At 45.5% G+C, this 23,572-nt stretch overlaps 1 protein-coding gene across 22 annotated transcripts in view; it reads right to left on the reverse strand.

The window, feature by feature from the left end:
- kcnma1a (potassium large conductance calcium-activated channel, subfamily M, alpha member 1a) overlaps positions 1-23,572 on the reverse strand; it is a 283,780-nt gene that overhangs the window by 24,938 nt on the left and 235,270 nt on the right. For 18 of the 22 annotated variants that reach the window (XM_029698737.1, XM_029698732.1, XM_029698736.1 and 15 more), the window contains 2 exons: positions 14,912-15,005; positions 1,970-2,093 (listed from right to left, as the gene is read on the reverse strand). In XM_029698737.1, coding sequence (XP_029554597.1) covers positions 1,970-2,093; positions 14,912-15,005 — 218 coding nt within the window. Of the gene's footprint in view, positions 1-1,969; positions 2,097-14,911; positions 15,006-18,067; positions 18,455-20,178; positions 20,260-20,787; positions 20,821-23,572 lie in introns of all 22 variants that reach the window. The other 4 variants (XM_029698729.1, XM_029698727.1, XM_029698723.1 and 1 more) reach the window with 2 other exon arrangements.

The following is a 23,572-nucleotide window of genomic DNA, read 5'->3' on the forward strand; positions in this document are numbered from 1 at the left end:
CAGTCAACTCACCTTGTAACAACAGAGAGGCATTGAGAGAAATGTGGATATACATTATTAGTATGTGGTTGTTACTGCTATGCGAGGGAAACGGTTTCTTTAGAGCCTACCGTACCTCAACAATGCTTCATTTTTGGCCAAATAGGTGCAAATAATTTCCAACTCCATTAGTATATTTATCATACTACACAGCTAAAAACAGTGGAAACACATACCGTATCAGTCAAAAGTTTGGACACACCTACTCATTCAAGGGTTTTTCTTTATTTGTACTATTTTCTACATTGTAGAATAATATTGAAGACATCAAAACTATGAAATAACATATGGAATCATGTAGTAACTTAATGCAATCAGTTGTGTTGTGACTGTAGGGGTGGTATACAGAAGATAGCCCTCTTTGGTAAAAGACCAAGTCCATATTATTGCAAGAACAGCTCAAATAAGCAAAGAGAAATGACAGTCCATCATTACTTTAATACATGAAGGTCAGTCAATACAGAAAATGTCAAGAAATTTGAAAGTTTCTTCAAGTGCAGTCGCAAAAACCATCAAGTGCTATGATGAAACTGGCTCTCATGAGGACCTCCACAGGAAAGGAAGACCCAGAGTTACCTCTGCTGCAGAGGATACATTCATTAGAGTTAACTGCACCTCCAAATAAATGCTTCACAGAGTTCAAGTAACAGACATCTCAACATCAACAGTTCAGAGGAGACTGTGTGAATCAGGTCTTCATGGTCAAATTGCTGAAAAGACACCACTACTAAAGGACACCAATAAGAAGAAGAGACTGCTTTGGGCCAAGAAACACAAGCAACGGACATTTGATATTAGAAATCGGTCCTTTGGTCTGATGGGTCCAAATTTGAGATTTTTGGTTCCAACCGCCGTGTCTTTATGAGACGCAGAGTAGGTGAACGGATGATGGTTCCCACCGTGAAGCATGGAGGAGGAAGTGTGATGGTGTGGGGGCGCGTTGCTGGTGACACTGTCAGTGATTTATTTAGAATTCATTATATTTAGAACACTTAACCAGCATGGCTACCACAGCATTCTGCAGCAATACGCCATCCCATCTGATTTGCGCTTAGTGGGACTATCATTTGTTTTTCAACAGGACAATGACCCAACACACCTCCAGGCAGTGTAAGGGCTATTTGACCAAGAAGGAGAGTGATGGAGTGCTGCATTTGGGATGAGTTGGACCGCAGAGTGAAGGAAAGACAGCCAACAAGTGCTCAGGATATGTGGGAACTCCTTCAAGACTGTTAGAAAAGCAATCCTCATGAAGCTGGTTGAGAGAATGCCAAGAGTGTGCAAAGCTGTCATCAAGGAAAAGGGTGGCTCCTTTGTTTAACACTTTTTTGGTTACTACATGATTCCATATATGTTATTTCATAGTTTTGATGTCTTCACTATTATTCTACAATGTGGAAAATAGTACAAATAAAGATAAACCATTGAAGGAGTAGGTGTGTCAAAACTTTTGACTGGTACTGTACATAAAAAGTTTAAGATCATCAAACTGTACAACTGAAAATCATCTTCGGAGTCACACGCACTGTAGGACAATACCTACCATATCTGTTGATGGGTAGGTACTGTATCCCTGTACAGGATGTTAATAACTGTGGTTAAACTCAGGTAACTCTACAGTAGGGTTGTCATGACACCAGTATCACAATACTATGATACTTGATTATCCATGGCAAAAAGGAAAACACAAGGCAGTCTAAACTCTTTAAAAACCTGCTTTTGTTCAAATAGTGTGTGCTATAGCTTGGAAAATAAACAAATGTAACTGTGGGTGACAATATAATGCTGTTTGTTTTTTTGTTCTCAACATTAGGATTGTTTTCCTCAAGAAATGAAGTCTGCTTCATGTTTTGTTTGCTTGCCATTCTACTTGCGAGTATTGCAATACTGGTGTCATGAAAACACTACAGGGAGACAGAAAACCACTCACCAGGATGACCTTCTCAATCTCTTTAGATGGGCACCAGTGGAACATTCCCGTGGAGTCATACTGCTTCACATTCATGTCCATGTTCTCCATCTGCTCGTTCCCAGGGATTAGTAGAGGGTCATGCCTGCTGAGGGTACACAACACAACAGTATGACTTCACCATGGTAAACATCATTTTATATATATATATATATATATATTACATTACCTTTATTTAGCTAGGCAAGTCAGTTAAGAACAAATTCTTATTTACAATGACGGCCTACCCCGGCCAAACCCGGATGACGCTGGGCCAATTGTTCGCCGCTCTATGGGACTCCCAATCACGGCCAGATGTGATACAGCCTGGATTCAAACCAGGGACTGTAGTGACGCCTCTTGCCCTGAGATGCACTCGGGAGCCCATTTGATGGTATTTGGTTTATATGTGTTGTATTATTACCTAGTTTTGGTTGAAACCAAAAACTACCAATCACTATCACTTTTCTGCTCAAATCTAAGATGACACATCTACCCAGTCATCAGTTGCTGAGGGATATTGGTAGCAGCATTGGGGAGAGAGGAAGGCTTGAGTTTCCACTGTGTCACCTACTGAGCAATTAACCAAAATGTATGTTATTTTTGAACCAATGTTCTGTCAACTAATTGACAGAACATTGGTTCAATTATTTGAATTCGATTTCGTTCAGTTTTTTTCTGCGAGCTCTATGCGCACATTGCAGTTTCTCTAGAGATAAATCAGATCCAGCCTGAACTGTGCGATGTAGTAGGGAGTTGTGGTTTCCATCAGGCCAATATTCTACATAGTTTAGCGCATAAAACATGGTAATTAACTACAATGACCATAATCCATTGTGAATCTACTTGTCTGGTCTGTGTTTCCTTTAATCCTGTAATGGAAAAGACAGAAGAATGCTCTATCGTGAGAGGATATAGAGAGCAGCTGTTGCTTCACGTGGTGTCTCAAGCTGAAAATACATGATCTATGTGAAACGACCTCAAAAAGCACAAATCGCTCAGCATTAGTCACCGCTGACAAAGCTGACTGAGAGGCATTAGAATGGAGCGTCAATTACCGGCTTTTAGCTGCGTCTTGCTCACTCACAACGCAGCGCTACCAACATGAAAAGCTCTAACAGGACCGCACTTTAAATATTTCAGGAATTTGCCCAATCACATTTTGCGTTCCCAACTGATGTACATGAATGATTCATCAGCAGCGTGTCACCTTCAAACTAGCTGATGCACAGTGACGGGCCACTGAGTTTTATCAGGTGTAACGTTAACACTGACCATGGAAGAGTGGGGGGGTCCCGTCACTTTGGTAATATTAGTTCCACTTTGTTTGCACTCATTCTACAAGACATGATCTGGGATGTCCTCTGAAAGGGTTTCTAGGACAGAGAAATTGCGAGCGAAGCTCCTTCTCTGAATGCGATAGCACGGACCCATTCTGACTGAATATAAAAGGGAGGATTTTTAATTGGTGTATAGGCATTTTTATTCTGTCCAGGTACCAACACACCTGATTCCACTAGTCAATGGCTTGGTGACCTAGGCTACTTACAGTAATTAAATCAACAGTTAGTGCTGGGATAGAACAAAAATGTGCACCCCATGGGGGTCTCCCAGGACTGGATTGAGAAACACTGGGTCAGAGAGTGTAGCTTTGAGCTGATAGCCAGGGGCCAGACTACAAAGGCTTCTGTCTGTCTAGTGTCTACCAGGGGGCTACAGGGAAATAGCTCTCTCTGTCAGTATCACCTCAAAAACCCTTACATGTTCACAAAGCCATCGTCTGCAATAGTTATTGTAAAGCACACAAGAACAAGTTGGAACACTAAGGATGTCCTGGAAACGATTAAATGATTATTAACTGTATATTTCTAAAAACTGGCAAATATTTCCTATGTGGTTGTCAGAATACTTTTTTATGAATTCAAAAGCAGGGTAGGAAATAGCGTCTTACATTATCTGGGCCATTCCACCAATTGTTTTATTTCACCTAATTTTAACATTCTGTCATGAAGAGCAAATGTTCAACTTAATAAAAGCCGTTCAGTTTTCCACCAGAAAAACACCAGAAAATGTGCACAAAAATAGAGTACAACCAGCTCACCTGGTTTAACACTGAGTTTTATTTCAATGCTTCTGTTCAAAATAAAAAAGATTTAAAAATAAATAGTTTCACCATATTACAACAAGAAATCAGTTCACGCAACAGGGTTGACCTTAAATTTAGGGACAGACGTAAATGAATCACTAATAATAATAATCTTCATAAATGACTTTGTCAAAGCTACAAAATAACTAGGGCTTCATAATGATGGTAAAAACATGGAGAAATGTTTGGGTTAACAGGGTTAAAAATGTTCCTAGAAGTCACAGAGGCTGCACAAAGGGACATGTCAAAATGTTGAATTTTAGAACTTAAGCAAATCTTTACTCATATAAAAATCTGATTTATTGAATGTTATGTGTCAAAATTAAAGGGCATTCATTTACTATAACATGCTTTTAAAATTAGAAATTAAATGCACAATTTCTACTTAAAATATCAAAGAGACGCAAAAAAAATCACTCTTTCGTAGAACGACCCATATTTTGCTTCTTTATGAGGGTGACATTGAAATAAAGTGTGAGAAAACAGCACATCTCCTCAATCACACTCTCTCTGTTCATTACATTGCAAGAAATATCACCTGAAAGATGTGTCAATTAGTTCCCTCCATCTCTCTCTCATTCTCTCCCTCGCTCTCTCAATCTTTCCCTCGCTCTCTCATTCTCTCCCTCGCTCTCTCATTCTCTCCCTCGCTCTCTCATTCTCTCCCTCGCTCTCTCATTCTCTCCCTCGCTCTCTCATTCTCTCCCTCGCTCTCTCATTCTTTCCCTCGCTCTCTCATTCTTTCCCTCGCTCTCTCATTCTTTCCCTCGCTCTCTCATTCTTTCCCTCACTCTCCCCCTCTCCCTCCTTCTCTCTCCCCCTTCTCTCTCCCTCCCTCCTCCTCTCTCTCCCTCCTCTCTCTCCCTCCTCCTCTCACTCCCTCCCTCCTCCTCTCGCTCCCTCCCTCCCTCCCTAATTCTCCCTCCTTATCTCTCCCTCCCTCCCTCCTTCCTTCTCTCTCTCCCTCAGTCCCTCCTCTCCCTCCCTCCCTCCCTCACTCACTCCCCCTTCTCTCTCTCCCTCACTCACTCACTCCTCTCTCTCTCCCTCCTCTCTTTCTCTCCCTCATTCACTCCCTCCTCTCTCTTTCTCTCCCTTACTCCATCCTTCTCTCTCCCCCTCACTCCCTCCTTCTCTCTCCCCCTCACTCCCTCCTTCTCTCTCCCCCTCACTCCCTCCTTCTCTCTCCCCCTCACTCCCTCCTTCTCTCTCCCCCTCACTCCCTCCTCTCCCCCTCACTCCCTCCTTCTCTCACTCACTCCCTCCTTCTCTCACTCACTCCCTCCATCTCTCACTCACTCCCTCCTCCTCTCCCTCACTCACTCCTCTCGCTCCCTCCTACTCTCTCTCCCTCCCTCACTCCCTCCTTCTCTCTCTCACTCCCTCCTTCTCTCTCTCACTCCCTCCTTCTCTCTCTCACTCCCTCCTTCTCTCATTCACTCCCTCCCTCACTCACTCCTCTCCCTCTTCCTCTCTCCCACCCCCTCTCTCTCTCAACTCCTCTCCCTCCCTCCCTCCTCTATCCCCCTCACTCCCTCCTCTCCCCCTCATTCCCTCCTTCTCTCCCCCTCACTCCTTCCTTCTCTCCCTTACTCCTTCCTTCTCTCCCTCACTCCTTCCTTCTCTCCCTCACTCCTCTCTCCCTCACTCCTCTCTCCCTCTTTCACCTCCACTCTCCCTCTCTCTCCCTCAATCCTCTCTCCCTCTTTCACCTCCTCTCTCTCCCTCACCCCTCTCCTCTCCATCCCTCCTCTCCCTCCCCTTCTCCCCCCTTCTCTCTCGCTCCCTCAATCACTTACTCCTTCTCTCTCTCTCCCTCCTCTCTCATTCTCTCCCTCATTCACTCCCTCCTCTCTCTTTCTCTCCCTTACTCCATCCTCTCCCCCTCACTCTCTCCTTCTCTCCCCCTCACTCCCTCCTTCTCTCTCCCCCTCACTCCCTCCTTCTCTCACTCACTCCTCTCTCCCCCTTCTCTTCTCTCTCCCGCCCTCCCTCACTCCCCTCCTCCTCTCTCTCCCTCACTCCCTCCTTCTCTCTCTCCCTCCTCTCTCCTTCACTCCCTCCCTCACTCCTCTCTCCCTCACTCCTCTCTCCCTCACTCTCACCTCCATTCCCTCCTCCCTCTTTCACCTCCTCTCTCTCCCTCCCCCCTCTCCCTCCCTCCTCTCCCTCCCTCACTCCCCCCTTCTCTCTCCCTCTCACCTCCACTCCCTTCCCCTCTCTCTCCCTCACTCCTCTCTCCCTTTTTCACCTCCTCTTTCTCTCTCCCTCCCCCCCTCTCCACTCCTCTCCATCCCTCCTCTCCCTCCCTCACAGCCCCCCTTCTCTCTCTCTCCCTCCCTCACTCACTCCTTCTCTCTCCTCTCTTTCACTCCCTCCTCTCTCTTTCTCTCCCTCATTCACTCCCTCCTCTCTCTTTCTCTCCCTTACTCCATCCTTCTCTCCCCCTCACTCTCTCCTTCTCTCTCCCCCTCACTCACTCCTCTCTCTCCCTCCTCCTCTCTCCCTCCTTCTCTCTCCCCCTCACTCCCTCCTCTCCCCCTTACTCCCTCCTTCTCTCACTCACTCCCTCCATCTCTCACTCACTCCCTCCTTCTCTCACTCACTCCCTCCTCCTCTCCCTCACTCCCTCACTCACTCCTCTCGCTCCCTCCTACTCTCTCTCCCTCCCTCGCTCCCTCCTTCTCTCTCTCACTCCCTCCCTCCTTCCTTCTCTCTCTCACTCCCTCCTTCTCTCATTCACTCCCTCCTTCTCTCATTCACTCCCTCCCTCACTCACTCCTCTCCCTCTTCCTCTCTCCCACCCCCTCTCTCTCTCTCAACACCTCTCCTTCCCTCCCTCCTCTATCCCCCTCACTCCCTCCTCTCCCCCTCACTCCCTCCTTCTCTCCCCCTCACTCCCTCCTTCTCTCCCCCTCACTCCTTCCTTCTCTCCCTCACTCCTCTCGCCCTCTTTCACCTCCTCTCTCTCCCTCCCCCCTCTCCTCTCCATCCCTCCTCTCCCTCCCCTTCTCCCCCTTCTCTCTCTCTCCCTCACTCACTCACTCCTTCTCTCTCTCTCGCTCCTCTCTCATTCTCTCCCTCACTCACTCCCTCGTCTCTCTTTCTCTCCCTCACTCACTCCCTCGTCTCTCTTTCTCTCCCTCACTCACTCCCTCGTCTCTCTTTCTCTCCCTTACTCCATCCTTCTCTCCCCCTCACTCTCTCCTTCTCTCCCCCTCACTCTCTCCTTCTCTCTCCCCCTCACTCCCTCCTTCTCTCACTCACTCCTCTCTCCCCCTTCTCTTCTCTCTCCCGCCCTCCCTCACTCCCTCCTCCTCTCGCTCCCTCACTCCCTCCTTCTCTCTCTCCCTCCTCTCTCCTTCACTCCCTCCCTCACTCCTCTCTCCCTCACTCACTCCTCTCTCCCTCACTCTCACCTCCATTCCCTCCTCCCTCTTTCACCTCCTCTCTCTCCCTCCCCCCTCTCCATCCCTCCTCTCCCTCCCTCACTCCCCCCTTCTCTCTCCCTCTCACCTCCACTCCCTTCCCCTCTCTCTCCCTCACTCCTCTCTCCCTTTTTCACCTTCTCTTTCTCTCTCCCTCCCCCCTCTCCTCTCCTCTCCTCTCCATCCCTCCTCTCCCTCCCTCACAGCCCCCCTTCTCTCTCTCTCCCTCCCTCACTCACTCACTCACTCCTTCTCTCTCCTCTCTTTCACTCCCTCCTCTCTCTTTCTCTCCCTTACTCCATCCTTCTCTCCCCCTCACTCTCTCCTTCTCTCTCCCCCTCACTCCCTCCTCTCACTCACTCCTCTCTCTCCCTCCTCCTCTCTCCCTCCCTCACTCCCTCCCTCCCTCACTCCCTCCTTCTCTCTCTCAATCCCTCCTCCTCTCTCTCCCTCCCTCACTCCCTCCTTCTCTCTCTCACTCCCTTCTTCTCCCTCTCACTCCCTCACACCCACCTTCTCTCTCTCACTCCCTCACACCCTCCTTCTCTCTCCCCCTCACTCCCTCCTCTCCCCCTCACTCCCTCCTCTCACTCACTCCTCTCTCTCCCTCCCTCCCTCCCTCCCTCCTCCTCCTCTCTCTCCCTCCCTCACTCCCTCCTTCTCTCTCTCACTCCCTCCTCTCTCTCCCTCCTCTCTCTCCCTCCTTCTCTCTCTCACTCCCTCCTTCTCTCTCTCACTCCCTCACACCCGCCTTCTCTCTCTCTCACTCCCTCACTCCCTCCTTCTCTCCCCCTCACTCCCTCCTCTCCCCTCACTCCCTCCTTCTCTCTCTCACTCCCTCCTCTCTCTCCCTCCTCTCTCTCCCTCCTTCTCTCTCTCACTCCCTCCTTCTCTCTCTCACTCCCTCACACCCGCCTTCTCTCTCTCTCACTCCCTCACTCCCTCCTTCTCTCCCCCTCACTCCCTCCTCTCCCCCCTTCTCTTCCTCACTCCTCTCTCCCTCTTTCACCTCCACTCCTCCCTCCCTCCTCTCTCCCTCTTTCACCTCCTCTCTCCCTCCCTCCCCTCCCTCCTCTCTCCTCTCTCTCTCCCACCTCCCTCCCTCCCTCCCTCCTCTCCTCGTCACTCCCTCCTCCTTCTGTCACTCCCTCCTCCTTCTGTCACAACCCTCCTCCTTTCTGTCTCTCCCTCCCTCCTCCTCTCTCTGCATCGCTCTCTGTCTGTATGGAGATGGATTAAATCAGTTGGTGTAGGTGTTAATAACTCTGACAACATTTAGTGCTTTTACACCCGGGCTGAATATTTCATTCTGAGCCGCGTGTTGCACCACTCACTCTCCATGAGCCCCTGTCACTTCAATCTGGGCACGTGGGGGCTGACTGGTGCAGGCAGGCAGGCACCTCCTCCTCCACTACCTTAGACAGCTATCTTTCACACAACTGTCAGCGGTGTGACTGCCTGCCTGTGTCTGTCTGTCTTCCTGTTTGTCAAGAGCCCTGTAACCCTCCTCTTGCCTCACCTCCCTTCATCTCATCTCATCTCCCTCCTCTCCTATTTCCTTTCCTCTGCACTCTTTCTCTTCTCCCCTCCTCCACTCACCCTCCTCTCCTCTATCTCCTCTACTCGCTGTCCTCTACCCTAGAATCAACCAGGGTGGAGTGGACGGTAACAGACATGACATTTGCGTCCGCCACACCCCACCAGAGGATATACGAGTGGATAACGTGTTTCCTGACTGTACCCCAATTAGATGTGACCCATCAAAAAGGTTTGTGAGAATGGTGTTATTTCCTGTCCAGGAGCACGGTTGGCGAGGAATGCGTGCGACGCCGAACACAGCTCGTTAGCTCATTGACACGTCTGATTGGCTGATAGGGAAATGACTTCATATTTGCACAGGCTGAGCTGGCCTCCAGACTAACATTTTCACATATCAGATATGTATCCAGTGCTGTGTTGGCTTTCCTTGTCGGGGGTAGCTGTCCTTCTTGTACTGTATCAGTTTACAATAAAGTGTGTGTGTAAGATGCTATGGATATACTGCATCTTACAATACAAAAACATTTTTGCAGAATGTTAATATTAAATTGGCTGGATAATGACCAGTGTAAATGTACTGTATATTTACAGTGCCCTCCGTAACTATTGGGACAGTGAAGCATTTTTTCTTATTTTGGCTCTATAGTCCAAACGTTTGGATTTGAAATCAAACAATCCTGAATGAATGGTGAATAATGATAAGTGAGAAAGTTAGAGGCATAAATATCATACACCCCCAAAATGCTAACCTCCCCTGTTATTGTAATGGTGAGAAGTTAGCATGTTTTGTGGTATGATATAAAATGCTAACCTCCCCTGTTATTGTAATGGTGAGAGGTTAGCATGTCTTGGGGGTATGATATAAAATGCTAACCTCCCCTGTTATTGTAATGGTGAGAGGTTAGCATGTCTTGGGGGTATGATATAAAATGCTAACCTCCCCTGTTATTGTAATGGTGAGAGGTTAGCATGTCTTGGGGGTATGATATAAAATGCTAACCTCCCCTGTTATTGTAATGGTGAGAGGTTAGCATGTCTTGGGGGTATGATATAAAATGCTAACCTCCCCTGTTATTGTAATGGTGAGAGGTTAGCATGTCTTGGGGGTATGATATTTGTCTGTCTGTAACTTTCTCACTCATCATTATTCAATTTCATTCAGGATTATCTGTAATCACGGTAGCATCCACATGACTGTACAAGTGATTAGAAACGTATTGTATTTCTATTTAAAATGACTCCAAAATGACCATACATTAGTTACCACTTATTTCTATTGGGCACAAAATAATCTGAAACACAACCAAAACGGCAAATGAAATGCATCCAAGGATTTGTAGAGTCACAAGCTTGATGTAGTCATTCCATGCTATGAATACGTGACCAAATACTAAATGTTTTGCTACAATAATACAGTGAATTTGTGCCAATACTTTTGGTCCCCTAACATGGGGGGACTATGCAAAAAAAGTGCTGTAATTTCTAAACGGTTCACCTGATGTGGAGGAAAATACCCTCAAATTAAAGCTGACAGTCTGCACTTTAACTTCATAGTCATTGTTTGATTTGAAATCCAAACGTTTGGAGTACAGAACCAAAAGCGGAAGAAATGCTTTACTGTCCCAATAATTACAGAGGGCACTGTATTTGCATTTAATTGCCTTCTCTAAAGAAAAGGCCTGACTGTACAGTAGCCTAGGCAATAAGAGACAGCCCATATCAGAAGAGAAATTGCCCTCTCTCTCTCTCCCTCAGTGTATATTTCAAACAGAGTTGAGTTATTCCAGTGCATCGTTCGGCAGTCGCTAGCTTGGGATGTGTGCTCCCCCAATCCCTCTCCAGCAGGCTATGAAGGCAGCCTCTCGCTTTGAAAATTCTACCCATCATGCAAACTGACAAAGGCATGATTTTCAAAAACCCACAGCCAATCTGTTGATCATTATTTATTTACAAAGGCCTTCAGGCAGCAAGTCCTGTAAAAACCAGACTTGATATGGTATACGCTCTCTCGGTCTCTCGCTAGCTCGCTCTCTTTTATTCCCCTCCTTGCTTGTAGAGTAAAGTGTCCCTAAGGCTACCTCAAACAATCACTTTTCATTGCACATAAAATCCAACTTGTAAAGCTTATTTAATATATATGGTATCATATATTGACAGGGGCTGTGGGGGGAGGGGAGAGGAGGTGGGCGTTGTGGTCGGCGCTGGGTAATTTGATGTTTTGCTGAGGGCTATGACTTGAAAAAGCCTACACCTAGAACAGAGGACCTGTCATCCGCACCCCCAAGAGCCAGCCGAATACACAAGCAGCCCTAAAGCAGAGACAACTTTGACACCGCTTTGAAGCGTTTTTAAAACCAAGTAAATAACTCCCAAGAATTATTATCACTGTAAGATCAAAGCGGCGATGCATATATTACATGGCAAACGGGGACCATCTCCTCAGCAGAGGAGAGAACGAGAGAAGGTTTATTGCTTTAAGTTAGGAAACAAAAACTAAGGAGCCATATAAACTAGCAGTTAGCTGGAAGCGTGCCAATTCCTCTTTCGTTTGTATCAGTTTCCTCTTTTTAAACCCCCTAAGGTCAATGTCCGCGCCCCCGCTGAAATCTTATTAGCATCATTAAAAAATCCCCATCAAAATCTGTCAGTTTAAGCGAGAGATGTCGACCTTCAGCATCTGAGGTGAAAGGTGGCAGGGCTAGAGCAGTGTTTGCCAGACCATGAGAAATCATGAAAATAGGTCTTCTCGTGAAAACGTCTGTAGCGTCCGAACGGTTTGGCATACAAACTATTATGACCCCTCTATGGAAAGACAAGACTCTCACGTACATGTTTTGCTCCAGAATGCCCACAAGCCTCACAAGGCTAGTCTGAATGTAAATACAGTGCATTCGGAAAGTATTCAGACCCCTTGACTTTTTCCACATTTTGTTACGTTACAGCCTTATTCTAAAATTGATAAAAAAATATTAAATCCTAAGAAATCTACACACAATACCCCATAATGACATGCAAAAACAGGTTTTTAGAAATGTTTGCAAATGTATAAAAATGTATTTACATAAGTATTCAGAACCTTTGCTATGAGACACATAATTGAGCTCAGGTGCATCCTGTTTTCATTGATCATCCTTGAGATGTTTCTACAACTTGATTGGAGTTCACCTTTGGTAAATTCAATTGATTGGACATGATTTGGAAAGGCACACACCTGTCTATATAAGGTCCCACAGTTGACAGTGCATGTCAGAGCAAACACCAAGCCATGAGGTCAAAGGAATTGTCCGTAGAGCTCCGAGACAGCATTGGGTCGAGGCACAGATCTGGGGAAGGCTACCAAAACATTTCTGCAGCATTGAAGGTCCCCAAGAACACAGTGGTCTCCATCATCCTTAAATGGAAGAAGTTTGGGACGACCAAGACTCTTCCTAGAGCTGTCCGCCCTGCCAAACTTAGCAATTGGGGGAGAAGGGCTTTGGTCAGGGAGGTGACCAAGAACCCGATGGTCACTCTGACAGAGCTCTAAAGTTTCTCTGTGGAGATGGGGCAAACTTCCAGAAGCCCAACCATCACTGCAGCACTCCACCACTCAGGCCTTCATGGTAGAGTGGCCAGACGGAAGCCACTCCTCAGTAAAAGGCACATGGACAGCCCGCTTGGAATTTGCCTAAAGGACTCTTTAGATTCTCTGGTCTGACCAGAGAAACAAGATTCTCTGGTCTGATGAAACCAAGATTGAACTATTTGGCCTGAATGCTAAGCATCTCGTCTGGAGGAAACCTGGCACCAACCCTACGGTGAAGCATGGTGGTGGCATCATCATGCTGTGGGGATGTTTTTCAGCAGCAGGTACTGGGGAGACTAGTCAGGATCGAGGCAAAAATAAACAGAGAAAAGTACCGAGAGATCCTTGATGAAAACCTGCTGCAGAATGCTCAGGACCTCAGAATGGTGTTAAAGGTTCACCTTCCAACAGGACAACAACCCTAAGCACACAGCCAAGACAACGCATGAGTGGCTTTGGGACAAGTCTCTGAATGTCCTTGAGTGGCCCAGCCAGAGCCCGGACTTGAACCCGATCGAATACCTCTGGAGAGACTTGAAAATAGCTGTGCAGCAACGCTCCCCATCCAACCTGACAGAGCTTGAGAGGATCTGCAGAGAGTAATGGGAGAAACTCCCCAAATACAGGTGTGCCAAGCTTGTAACGTCATACCCAAGAAGACTCAAAGCTGTAATCGCTGCCAAAGGTGCTTCAACAAAGTACTGAGAAAAGGGTCTAAATACTTATGTAAATGTGATATTTCAGTTTTTATACATTTGCAATACATTATACATTTGTATAAAAAACTGTTTTTGCTTTGTCAGTACGGGGTATTGTGTGTTGATTGATAAGGGGGGACTGTTCACCCATGTATGAAAGCCCCCCCCCCCCTCCCCCGACTTAGAAGGTTTTAAACAAGTGGACAAGTAGTACATACAATAATACAAAGGACTTCTTTTGGATGCTGTTCAAAGGTGCTCTAAGGGGACCTAGTAACAACTCTGTCACACTAAGCACACTAAAGGATTTGATTTAGTTTTGCAGAGAACATACAGTACACAGAAAAATATCCTATAAACTAAAAAACGATGTTTAAATGAACAGCATCACCCTTTCTAGCACTTGACACAAAGATATGAGAAAACAATAACTTTTGTGAAAAGAAATTTGCAAACATAATTATAGAATCTTTCACCCACTTGTGAGTGAAAGATAGTTCTGAAACAGTCATCTGATCGAGAAAAGCACATATATTTTACTGTATCCTGTAGCTTTCATTGTACTTTTAATACATTTGAAGACACGTTTTTTCAAGATCGAATGGTATATAATGCCTTAAATATATGCTCTTCAGCTCCAAACATTTTGTGACTTGTATGACAAAAAATACACGGCACCATTAGGAGATGTCTATTGTATATTTATAAGACACAGGGGCCTAACAATCACTCATTTAAAATAGAGTGGAACTACGCTGTGACCCTGTTCTCTCCCATCTTCACCACTGTGCTTCCACCCTGCCACCCCGATTGGACAGCCTCCCCTCTCTCTCTGCATTTTCACGCTGTCGCGTTCCTACCGCTGTCTCTCTCCTCCCGCACAAAAAACGAAACCCTTTTATCTTTCAAAATCAATTAACTGCAATTTAATTCCAGAGGACAGGATAAAGGGAAGGTAATACTGCAAATTCATTTTTGATTGCGATGATACATCTCGCATATGGCCTTAAGTAGCAGAAACAGTAGTCGTAAGGGTTCCCACAATAGATCCCACTGCCCCGGGGCAGAGGAACCACGGGGAGGACTCTGATTGGTTGCTGGTGTCGTTAGTGCCAGTGTTGTTTAAGGACTACATGTGGACGGGACTGGAGGGGGGGTGAAGGGGTGACAGATGACACTTTAAAGCCAGATGATTTGTTTTTCAAAAAGCTCCTCCTCTCACAGACTCTGTCTTTCATGACAGAAATATTTCAGCTCTGTCATTACCCACTGTCTGACAGCATGCCAGTCTAAACACCCAAGCCGTCCTCTCCTTTTCGCACTCTCACTTTCTTCCCCCTCTCCTCTCTCAATCATTCGCTCGCACACCCCCCCCCCCCCCCCTTCTTGGCTCCCTCCTCCAACCATCCAACCACCACCATCTACCCGTCTTGCCTTCTCCCACCTCTCACTCTGACTTTCTTACTCTCCTCCTTATTTGTTCCCCGCTTCCCCACCCTCACACTTCCTCTCTATCTTTCTGTTTGAAGCATCAAATCAATGTCTTACCTCATCATTTTGGGTGAGTTGTTGGGTGAGTTTCGCATGCCTCCGTTCCGCTGCTTTTTTTTGGGCGACAGAGTTGACGGGTGCTCATCTTCAACTGCAAACACATGCAAAGAGTGTCAGGCTATGGACAGACGGGGAGGTTAATGTGAGCTGGAACTGACACGTCAAAGAACACCAAAGCCAACACTCAATCAATCAACCATAGCAAAAAAACTAAACACCAACAACAACAAAAATCATAAATATGTCAGAGTCAGAGAGAAGACCGTCAGAAAGAAAACACATTAGTTAGTAGCGGACAAAGGTCAATTTGAGAAATGCAGGAGAAAAAAAAACACGAAGAGAAAAACCACCTAGTAAGATCTGACAAATTCACCATTGGCTCACTCCGCCAAGCCCAACCCCTTTGGTTCTGTTCCTCTGGACTGGCTTCTATACAGTAGGACTGGATCACTTTAGATCCAGTATGTCTTTAGATCCAGTGGCAATCTTTGGATCCAGTCTAGTCTGCGTGTGGTTGGACCAGCAGCAGTCTGCATCAGTGTGCCAATGCTTTCCAAGGCCAGCCAATACAGGCCATGTGACTAGGACAGACTGTCATTGTCAGTAGGCCATGGTGGACAAAAGCAATGACAGAGAGACAGACACAGAGAGAGATAGAGAGAGACAGACAGAGAGATACAGAGAGACAGAGAAAGACAGATAAAGACAGAGAGAGACAGAGTGAGAGAGAGAGACACAGAGAGTGACAGCGAGACAGAGAGAGAGCGAGAGAGAGACAGAGAGACAGAGAGCGAGACAGAGAGACAGAGAGCGAGACAGAGAGACAGAGACAGAGACAGAGAGACACAGAGAGAGACAGAGAGAGAGAGAGACACAGAGAGAGAAAGAGACAGAGACAGATAAAGACACACACAGAGAGAGAGAAAGAGACAGAGAGAGAAAGAGAGACAGAGACACAGAGAGAGAGAGAGAGAGAGAGACAGACAGACAGAGAGAGAGACAGATAAAGACAGAGAGAGAGAGAGAGAGAGAGAGAGAGACAGAGAGATAGAGAGACAGAGACAGAGACAGAGAGAGAGAGAGAGAATGGTTCTGTGCAATTTGGTTGTTTTGAATGAATGACTAATGTGGCAGACCCCCTCCTCATCATTCCAGCTCAAGATATGGATAGGGTTTAAAAATTCCAGTAACTTTCCCCAAAATTCTTGTTTTCCAGGAATCCTGGGTTGGACGATTCTCAGAATCAGGAGAGAATAAAAAGGAAATCTGGAATCCTCCTACCAATTTTGGGATAGTTACCGCAATTTTCCAACCCTAGCTACAAAGCACAATCGCTCTTCTATAGGTCTAAGCTCCATGCCACGAGCACTCAGCCAATCAGGACTGCACGAGCATCCCAGAGTAGCCAATCACATGCCCAACCAGCACTCCAAACAGGACATGATTGAGTAGCCTAGCATTAACCAAGCATTATAGTAGCTAGATGAAGGTCAAGACAACCCATAGAACTTTAAAATAACAGAAATATCTGAAAAAAGTACTTGCAAACACTCAGTAATCTAGGATATATGCATTATTATGAACCCAAGTTTTAAAGATACTTAAGGAACGAACTTGCTGAGCAAAGCTTTAAAATTAATACTTTTATTGTATCATTCTTTCTCTCCGGCCACCGCAATAAAGTCAGGCAGCACAGTGAAGTTTTAGATTAGCTTGATCTGATAGAAGTTTATTTTCCTCTCAGCTATTCCTCACTCTGCAGGAGATTAAAACTTTTCTCCCAACCCAGACAGACAGAAGACTAAGAGAAAAACCCAGCTAGAGAGAAATCCAGTAACCTACTAAAGACTTCCAGTTTAGCTAACACCAGTCTGATCTTTTCTACCATCTGTTTGTGAGTTCCAAGGGCTTTAAAAGTCAGACACCCAAGCACTCTTTTTATCCACAGCACACAAATGCCAAAGCCACTGTCACTTCAAACACTGTATTAGTGCTTTGGTTAGAAATCAATACCACAGCATGTTATTAATGCAAATCAATGTTGCGTTGCTGCAAGCGTTGAATGCTGCGAGCACTGAGGACATTTCATTACCGTCTGAGCATCCCTTCTAGACTTTCACCTAATTGCACTAATAAAAGGTAAAAATGCGACATTGGCTCCTAAGAAAATGCCATTCTCTGACATTTCCACTTCGCAAATGTGGACATCCTGAATAGCTAATATCGCAAGAAAGCGTGTTCCACTTTACAAACGCATCTCTCTCTAGTCTAATCCACTTTGTGAAAATATCACAGGATAAAATATTTCCCTTCATTGGCTTATTGTTCTATATTAGTGGATACATCAAGGCTCATATCTCTGGGCCTAGCCAGTTTCATGTCCTTGGCCTTGTGGTAGATCAGTTCTGTTAAAACGAGTGTGATTTAAGCACAGCAACAAAACTGAGATAATCAACAATGAAACAACATGTTCTGCACTGCAGCCATGGGGATCTCAGCTTGTGTGTGACTGTTACTGTACCAATGACATTACGGTACAATGAAAACTAAACTGCTATCTACAACACAGTCTCTCTGAGATTGATACAGCAGACTGTTGTTGGCTCAATGTTCAGGGAGCAATTCCCCTATCACCACATCACTTAAATATAATAACAATTCAATCAAAACTATGCAAACTTCTCAGGGTATTTATAAAAATGCAATAAAACAGTAACAGATTGTATACATTTCTCAATTTGCAGGTGGACTAATGACTACGTGTTCTATCGCTACGCCAGGTACCAATAACCCTACAAACACATCCACTAGTCCTACTACACAGCAGCCACACACACACAGCACTGGGTGTTGCATTAGTGAGCGTATGGGAGCTGCCTTCATGCAAAGCAGCAGCAGTGGTGCCGGCGGTGGTGGGATTTACAACTAGCAGCAGCATCTAGCAGCAGCCTCTAGCAGCAGCATCTAGCAGCAGCATCTAGCAGCAGCATCTAGCAGCAGCATCTAGCAGCAGCATCTCAGCAGCATCTAGCAGCAGCATCTAGCAGCAGCTCAGTGAAACCTGCATGCAGGCAGGCGACGGACGCAGGGTGACAGTACAGGGTGTTAGGGGCTGACAGGGACTGATGCATCCTGCTAAGGGGGACAACCTACAGGCCCTGCTGCTGTGGCCGTGCAGAGATGCGTTACTGGGGTGGTAACAGTATTTCACCGGCAGGCTGCGGGCCCGGTTCAGCCTGCTCTGTTCGGCCAGGGCCCTGCCCGCCGTGTCCCCCCTGCCGGGGCCTGAGATACTGAGGCGGAACCCCCCACGGGGCCCAAGACCCAGCCCCACCCCTGGAGGAAGCAGGCTTCCTTTGCGGTTATTAACGAGGGGTACGGCGGTGACCTCTCCCTGGGGGACCGGGGGGTCCTGGTGGAGGGAGGGGCGAGGCAGTGCTTGGGGGCGCATGGCATTAGAGGTGATGGTGGAGGGCGGCGAGGTGCAGTTGGCAATTTTTATCGATCGGTTTTGTAAAGATGATCTAACTTCATCCTTCACTGTCAAACAATGGAGAATAAACAGAGTGAAAAAGATAAGCTGGGGAGAATGAGGTTCTTAGATAAATAGAATGGCAATGGTATTTACTTTACAATTTATCTTGTGCCGTGAAATATTAAATTGAATGCAGCTTGTGTGTTAAAAAAATCTAGATGTTATTATATTCAGCAGATATATACATTTTATGATAAATGTTATGGATTACATTTCTGCTTATTTTTTTTTTAAACATGTACAGTAAACATGCTAATACGCAATTGCAAACACTGACACAAAATAAATCATTATTAAAACAATCTTCTATAAATTATTAATAATTTCCCCTGCATGTGAATGAATCACTAAATATTTTAAGGGGAAAAAGTTAATGTGAATTTCATTGTTGGACCATTTATTTCCCCCTTGAAGATGACTTGAGAAGGGTCTGTATGTGTGCCATGAAAGCAGCCATCATTTTCTCGGTAATTGACGATGACACCTCGGTTTTACTTAGCACCACTTAGGCACTTGGCATACGCTTAAAATAAAATGTTCAATATGACATTTGCTTTGCCATTCCTAATAAACATGAATTAATTAAAAGCTTTTTCTGCTTTTTTCTCCCTCCCTTTCCATTTTACTACACAGCGTGTTAGAACAAAGCAGTAACACAGCCTGTCTGAAAATAGTCAGGCCAAATTACTTTCCAAACCCCTCTATAGGCAAATGTAGAGGACGTATCCCCATAATACTCTTACAGTATTGGTAGATGGAAATTCACATTTTAAAACCACAGTGGAATGATTTCTATTAGAATTTTTCTTGGAACACACAAAGAAGAGAGGAAAAGAAAAGAATGGAGAGGTACAAAAAGTAAAGCAAAAAAAGAAAGGAGGAAAAGAGGAAAAGAGGAGGGAAAGAGGATAAGAAAGGGAGGTAAACCAAATAGCTGGTCTTCAAAGCAGAGGAGCGCAGGGGAAGTGTTCTCTTGTCCTCCTGCTGGTTAGTCGGTTGGTACAGTAGGTTGTTAGGTTGTTGTATGTGTCGTGGTCTTGGCCCCCCAGGGCGCTAAACAGAGGTTTATCCCAGCCGTCAGCTGCCTCCTTGATTTACGGAGCGCCACCGATAGCTCCTGGATTCATCTGGCCCTTGTCAAACACGCGCAGCATTAGAGCACGTTCACACACCCTGGCAGGTCCACTGTTCACTCAGAACAGCCCAGACGGCAACTGTCCCTACCAGAAATGCTAATCACAAGACGGGGCGATCACGCATGCAAGCCCCCATCAGGGTCCTACGCAAATCACAGATAGGAAAAGACAGCAGGGAGAACACTGTTGAAGATATTGTGTGTATTAATATTAGGGTTACCGGTGCTGGATAGTACATTGGTATCATAGTATTTTGGGGTATTTTTTGCTATGTAACATTATTCATTATTATGGTTTGTATTACTAGCATTTCTGTATTATTAATATTATTTTAGAATATTGTTAGCATTAATATTATCATTACAGCTATTTTTGTTATGGTATCATACAGTACTTCTGTAGTTATGATAAACACAGAAAGCAGTGTATTATACAGTAAGCATTTGAAATGGTTATTAAAATGTAGAATTAAAAAAAAGGAAAAAAATAATGTTATAACAAACAAACAGCATGGAACATTCACACTATCTATATGAAACAGGACAGAAATGAGTACATTTGGTCAATACTATACTTTATACTGAGAGATTTACCTAAATTGCAATCTGCTTTGAACCGAACGCCGGTCTCTTTTTGACTTCCCGTTATCCCTGGTGTTGTCGCGCCCTCTGCTGCTAGACGCAGCACAATACAAACACAACTGTATTGGTCTGAACATAACGTCATCAAGAACAAGAGCATGGATCTTAAATCAATTATTACAAATATACTGTATGTTCAGTATATATAAAGGACATATGTTATACAGTTAGGGAGGCATCTGTTTTGTACTGAATTAGCTAGGTCAATTAGTGAGAATATAGTGAAGTTATCTATGCATTTCTGATGTAAGAAGTAAGGGGGGCTTATAAAATGACAGACATGAGATTCATTTACACATCATCACTGGGGACAAACTCTGTTATTATTGTCAAGGAACACTGCATCAATTCACATCATGTACAGCAGAGATTTTAAGATGGTAGCTTTGCGTTCTAGAACTAAAGGGGAGAACAAAAACCAAAACAAAGCATTGTATTAATACTTGGGGGGGGGGTGATATGGTGAGGGGACTACAGTATTATAGGTCTAAACACGAGGAGGGGTTTGGGTGGGGGTGGTCGCAGAAGCAAGGATGGGGAGGGACAGAGAAACACACTTACGTGATCTGACATATCCATTATACTTATATTTGGCTGAGGAGAAGTGCAAGAGACAAATGACAGGTTACATGGAGGAAGAGAGTGGTGATGATCATGATGAGAGTGACGGACAGACAGACAGAAAAGACAAACAGAACTGAGAGACAGACAGACATCATAGACAGACATCATAAACAGACATCATAGACAGACATCCCAGACAGACATCCCAGACAGACAGATATCAGACAGACATCACAGACAGACATATCAGACAGACATCACAGACAGCCATATCAGACAGACATCACAGACAGCCATATCAGACAAACATCACAGACAGCCATATCAGACAAACATCACAGACAGACATCACAGACAGACATCACAGACAGCCATCACAGACAGCCATCACAGACAGCCATCACAGACAGCCATCACAGACAGCCATCACAGACAGACATCACAGACAGACATATCAGACAGACATCATAGACAGACATCATGGACAGACATATCAGACAGACATCACAGACAGACATCACAGACAGACATCACAGACAGACATCATAGACAGACATCATAGACAGACAGATATCAGACAGACATCACAGACAGACATCATAGACAGACAGATATCAGACAGACATCACAGACAGACATCATAGACAGACAGATATCAGAGAGACATCACAGGAAATAGAGATCAAATTATTTAAGATGGATGTAAAATGAAGTAAAAAGAAAATGGTAAGACAATGAGTCAGAACTACTTTAAAATACATTGGTGATCGCGCAAAATGTGAGCTGAATGGAGAGAATAGTGCAGAATGGTAAAAGAGGAGGCGATGGATGGGGTGAAGGAGGTGAATGAGAGAGATGGACTGTATGGCCACAGAGAGAACGAGGTGAAACAGGGGAGGGGATAAAGTTGTGCTTCTGGAAAATGAAACAAAACTGTGGCACTGTGGGATGTTATCAAAATCCTGTTTTGTGGTTAGGAATCATTTTCAGGCGAGCTGAATTGAACTCCCCACTCCTAAAGTAGCTCAGCAATGTGCTGAAGCTTTTCCCCTTACATTGAATCTACTCCAATATTTTTTTGTTGAGCTATCATGGAGCTATCGAGAGTTTTTTTTAAGAGTATTCAATTAAAAAGTGATCCGGGGAGAGTGGAGAGAGAACGAACAACACACAGAACGGACGGATGAGCCCAGACTACAGACTGAGCAGAACACACACCAAACTCAAACAGAAAGACAGTCACACACACATCTACCCTCTCCCATACCTCCCAATAACACACACACTGAGGGAGGGACAAAGAAACACACACACCACCCTCTGGACAGTAGCACCCCTAACCCACCATAGTTACTGAGTCATTCTAAGTTAGCCGTTTCAGAGTATTTCACAGTTCAGAGGAATACATCTTAGATGAAGAAGTGGATATAGTTATTTGTATGAAGGAAACAAGGGAGGGCTCTGGTCAAAAGTAATGCACAATATATAGTAAATAGGGTGCTATTTGGGATGGAGTCAAAGGGAGAAACTCCTTTCCATACTCCTCGTATCCTTCTCAAAACCCATTGGATGAGAAAGACAGAGGTCCCTCTCGTCTGATCTTCTCCTCCAATGGGTTTTGAGAAGGAGGCGAGGAGAGAGGACATGAGGAGTATGCAATGGAGATTCTCTCATAGACTGAGCTAGCTAGACTAGCCCTCCCTGCTCTGCTCTGCCCTGCTCTGTCTTCAACAGTAAAGGTCACAGTGAAGGCCCAGGGCTGCCTTGTGGCACACACCCTCAAACAGGGACCCTCGCTGGCCCTGGCATCTGTCGCTATCGATCTACCTGCGTCCGCAGAGGCGGCAGGCTAACTGGCTAGCGTCTGAGGGGTAGCGCGATGGAGGAGCGTGGAGGGCCGCGGAGGGGAGAAGGGGGAACCAAACTTGCCTGGTGGACAGGACCTGTCAGGACAGGTTTCGGTGACGGACCAGCAGAGCCAGGGAAATAAAAATGCTAACATAATTTCCACGTCAGGCTAGATAAGGATCGCCTGCCGCTGAGACACACACACATATACCCATCTCCCTCTAAGTCAGACACAGACTAGCCACAGCCTTATGTCTCTGGTTCACAGCAGACAGCCCAAGCCCTAACCCTCTGGCTCCAGGCCCAAACCGCTTCTCCTGTCCCCAACCCTGCCCAGAAACCCCAACCCAGCTCCAACTTCAACCTAAACCTCTTCTCCTGACCCTAACCCTGCCCTAAGCAAGCATCCCCAGCCGCCAGACCGGAATCTTTGCCCCAGATGGTCCCCAGAAGTTGACACAAACAACGCCCTGAGAGAACAGAAACAGCGTGTTCCAAAGATGACTACACCTGCACAAGGTTTACTTCCTAGCTGACTCACTGCTCTTACTTAGGAAGAAGCGGCCCCACTTTAGACTTAGACACGGCTATGTCTTCTATTAGCCCGTCCATGTATATTTCAATTGGCAACTCTGCATAATGTGTGGTCTAAATGTAAAGTGCCTCGCAGATTCACTATTCAAGAAGAAACCAGTTGAAAATCAATTTCAGATGTGAATGAAGTCATCGTGGTCAGAGACATCTTATCCACTCTGAAAGAGAAAAACATGGAAAAAGACAGAGGAATTCCAGCGATAGTGATCTCTAACTCACTTTGTTCAGCGAAAAATACGTTTTGTTCAGAGTTAAAGGTGAAATCTGTAATTGAAATAACAAAGTGATTCCCAGCCCCAGTTTCGGTAAAAAGCTTAGGGATGGGGCTGGAGAAATGTAA

This window comes from Salmo trutta, chromosome 18 (genome assembly GCF_901001165.1).
Source record: "Salmo trutta chromosome 18, fSalTru1.1, whole genome shotgun sequence".
Lineage (NCBI taxonomy): Eukaryota > Metazoa > Chordata > Actinopteri > Salmoniformes > Salmonidae > Salmo > Salmo trutta.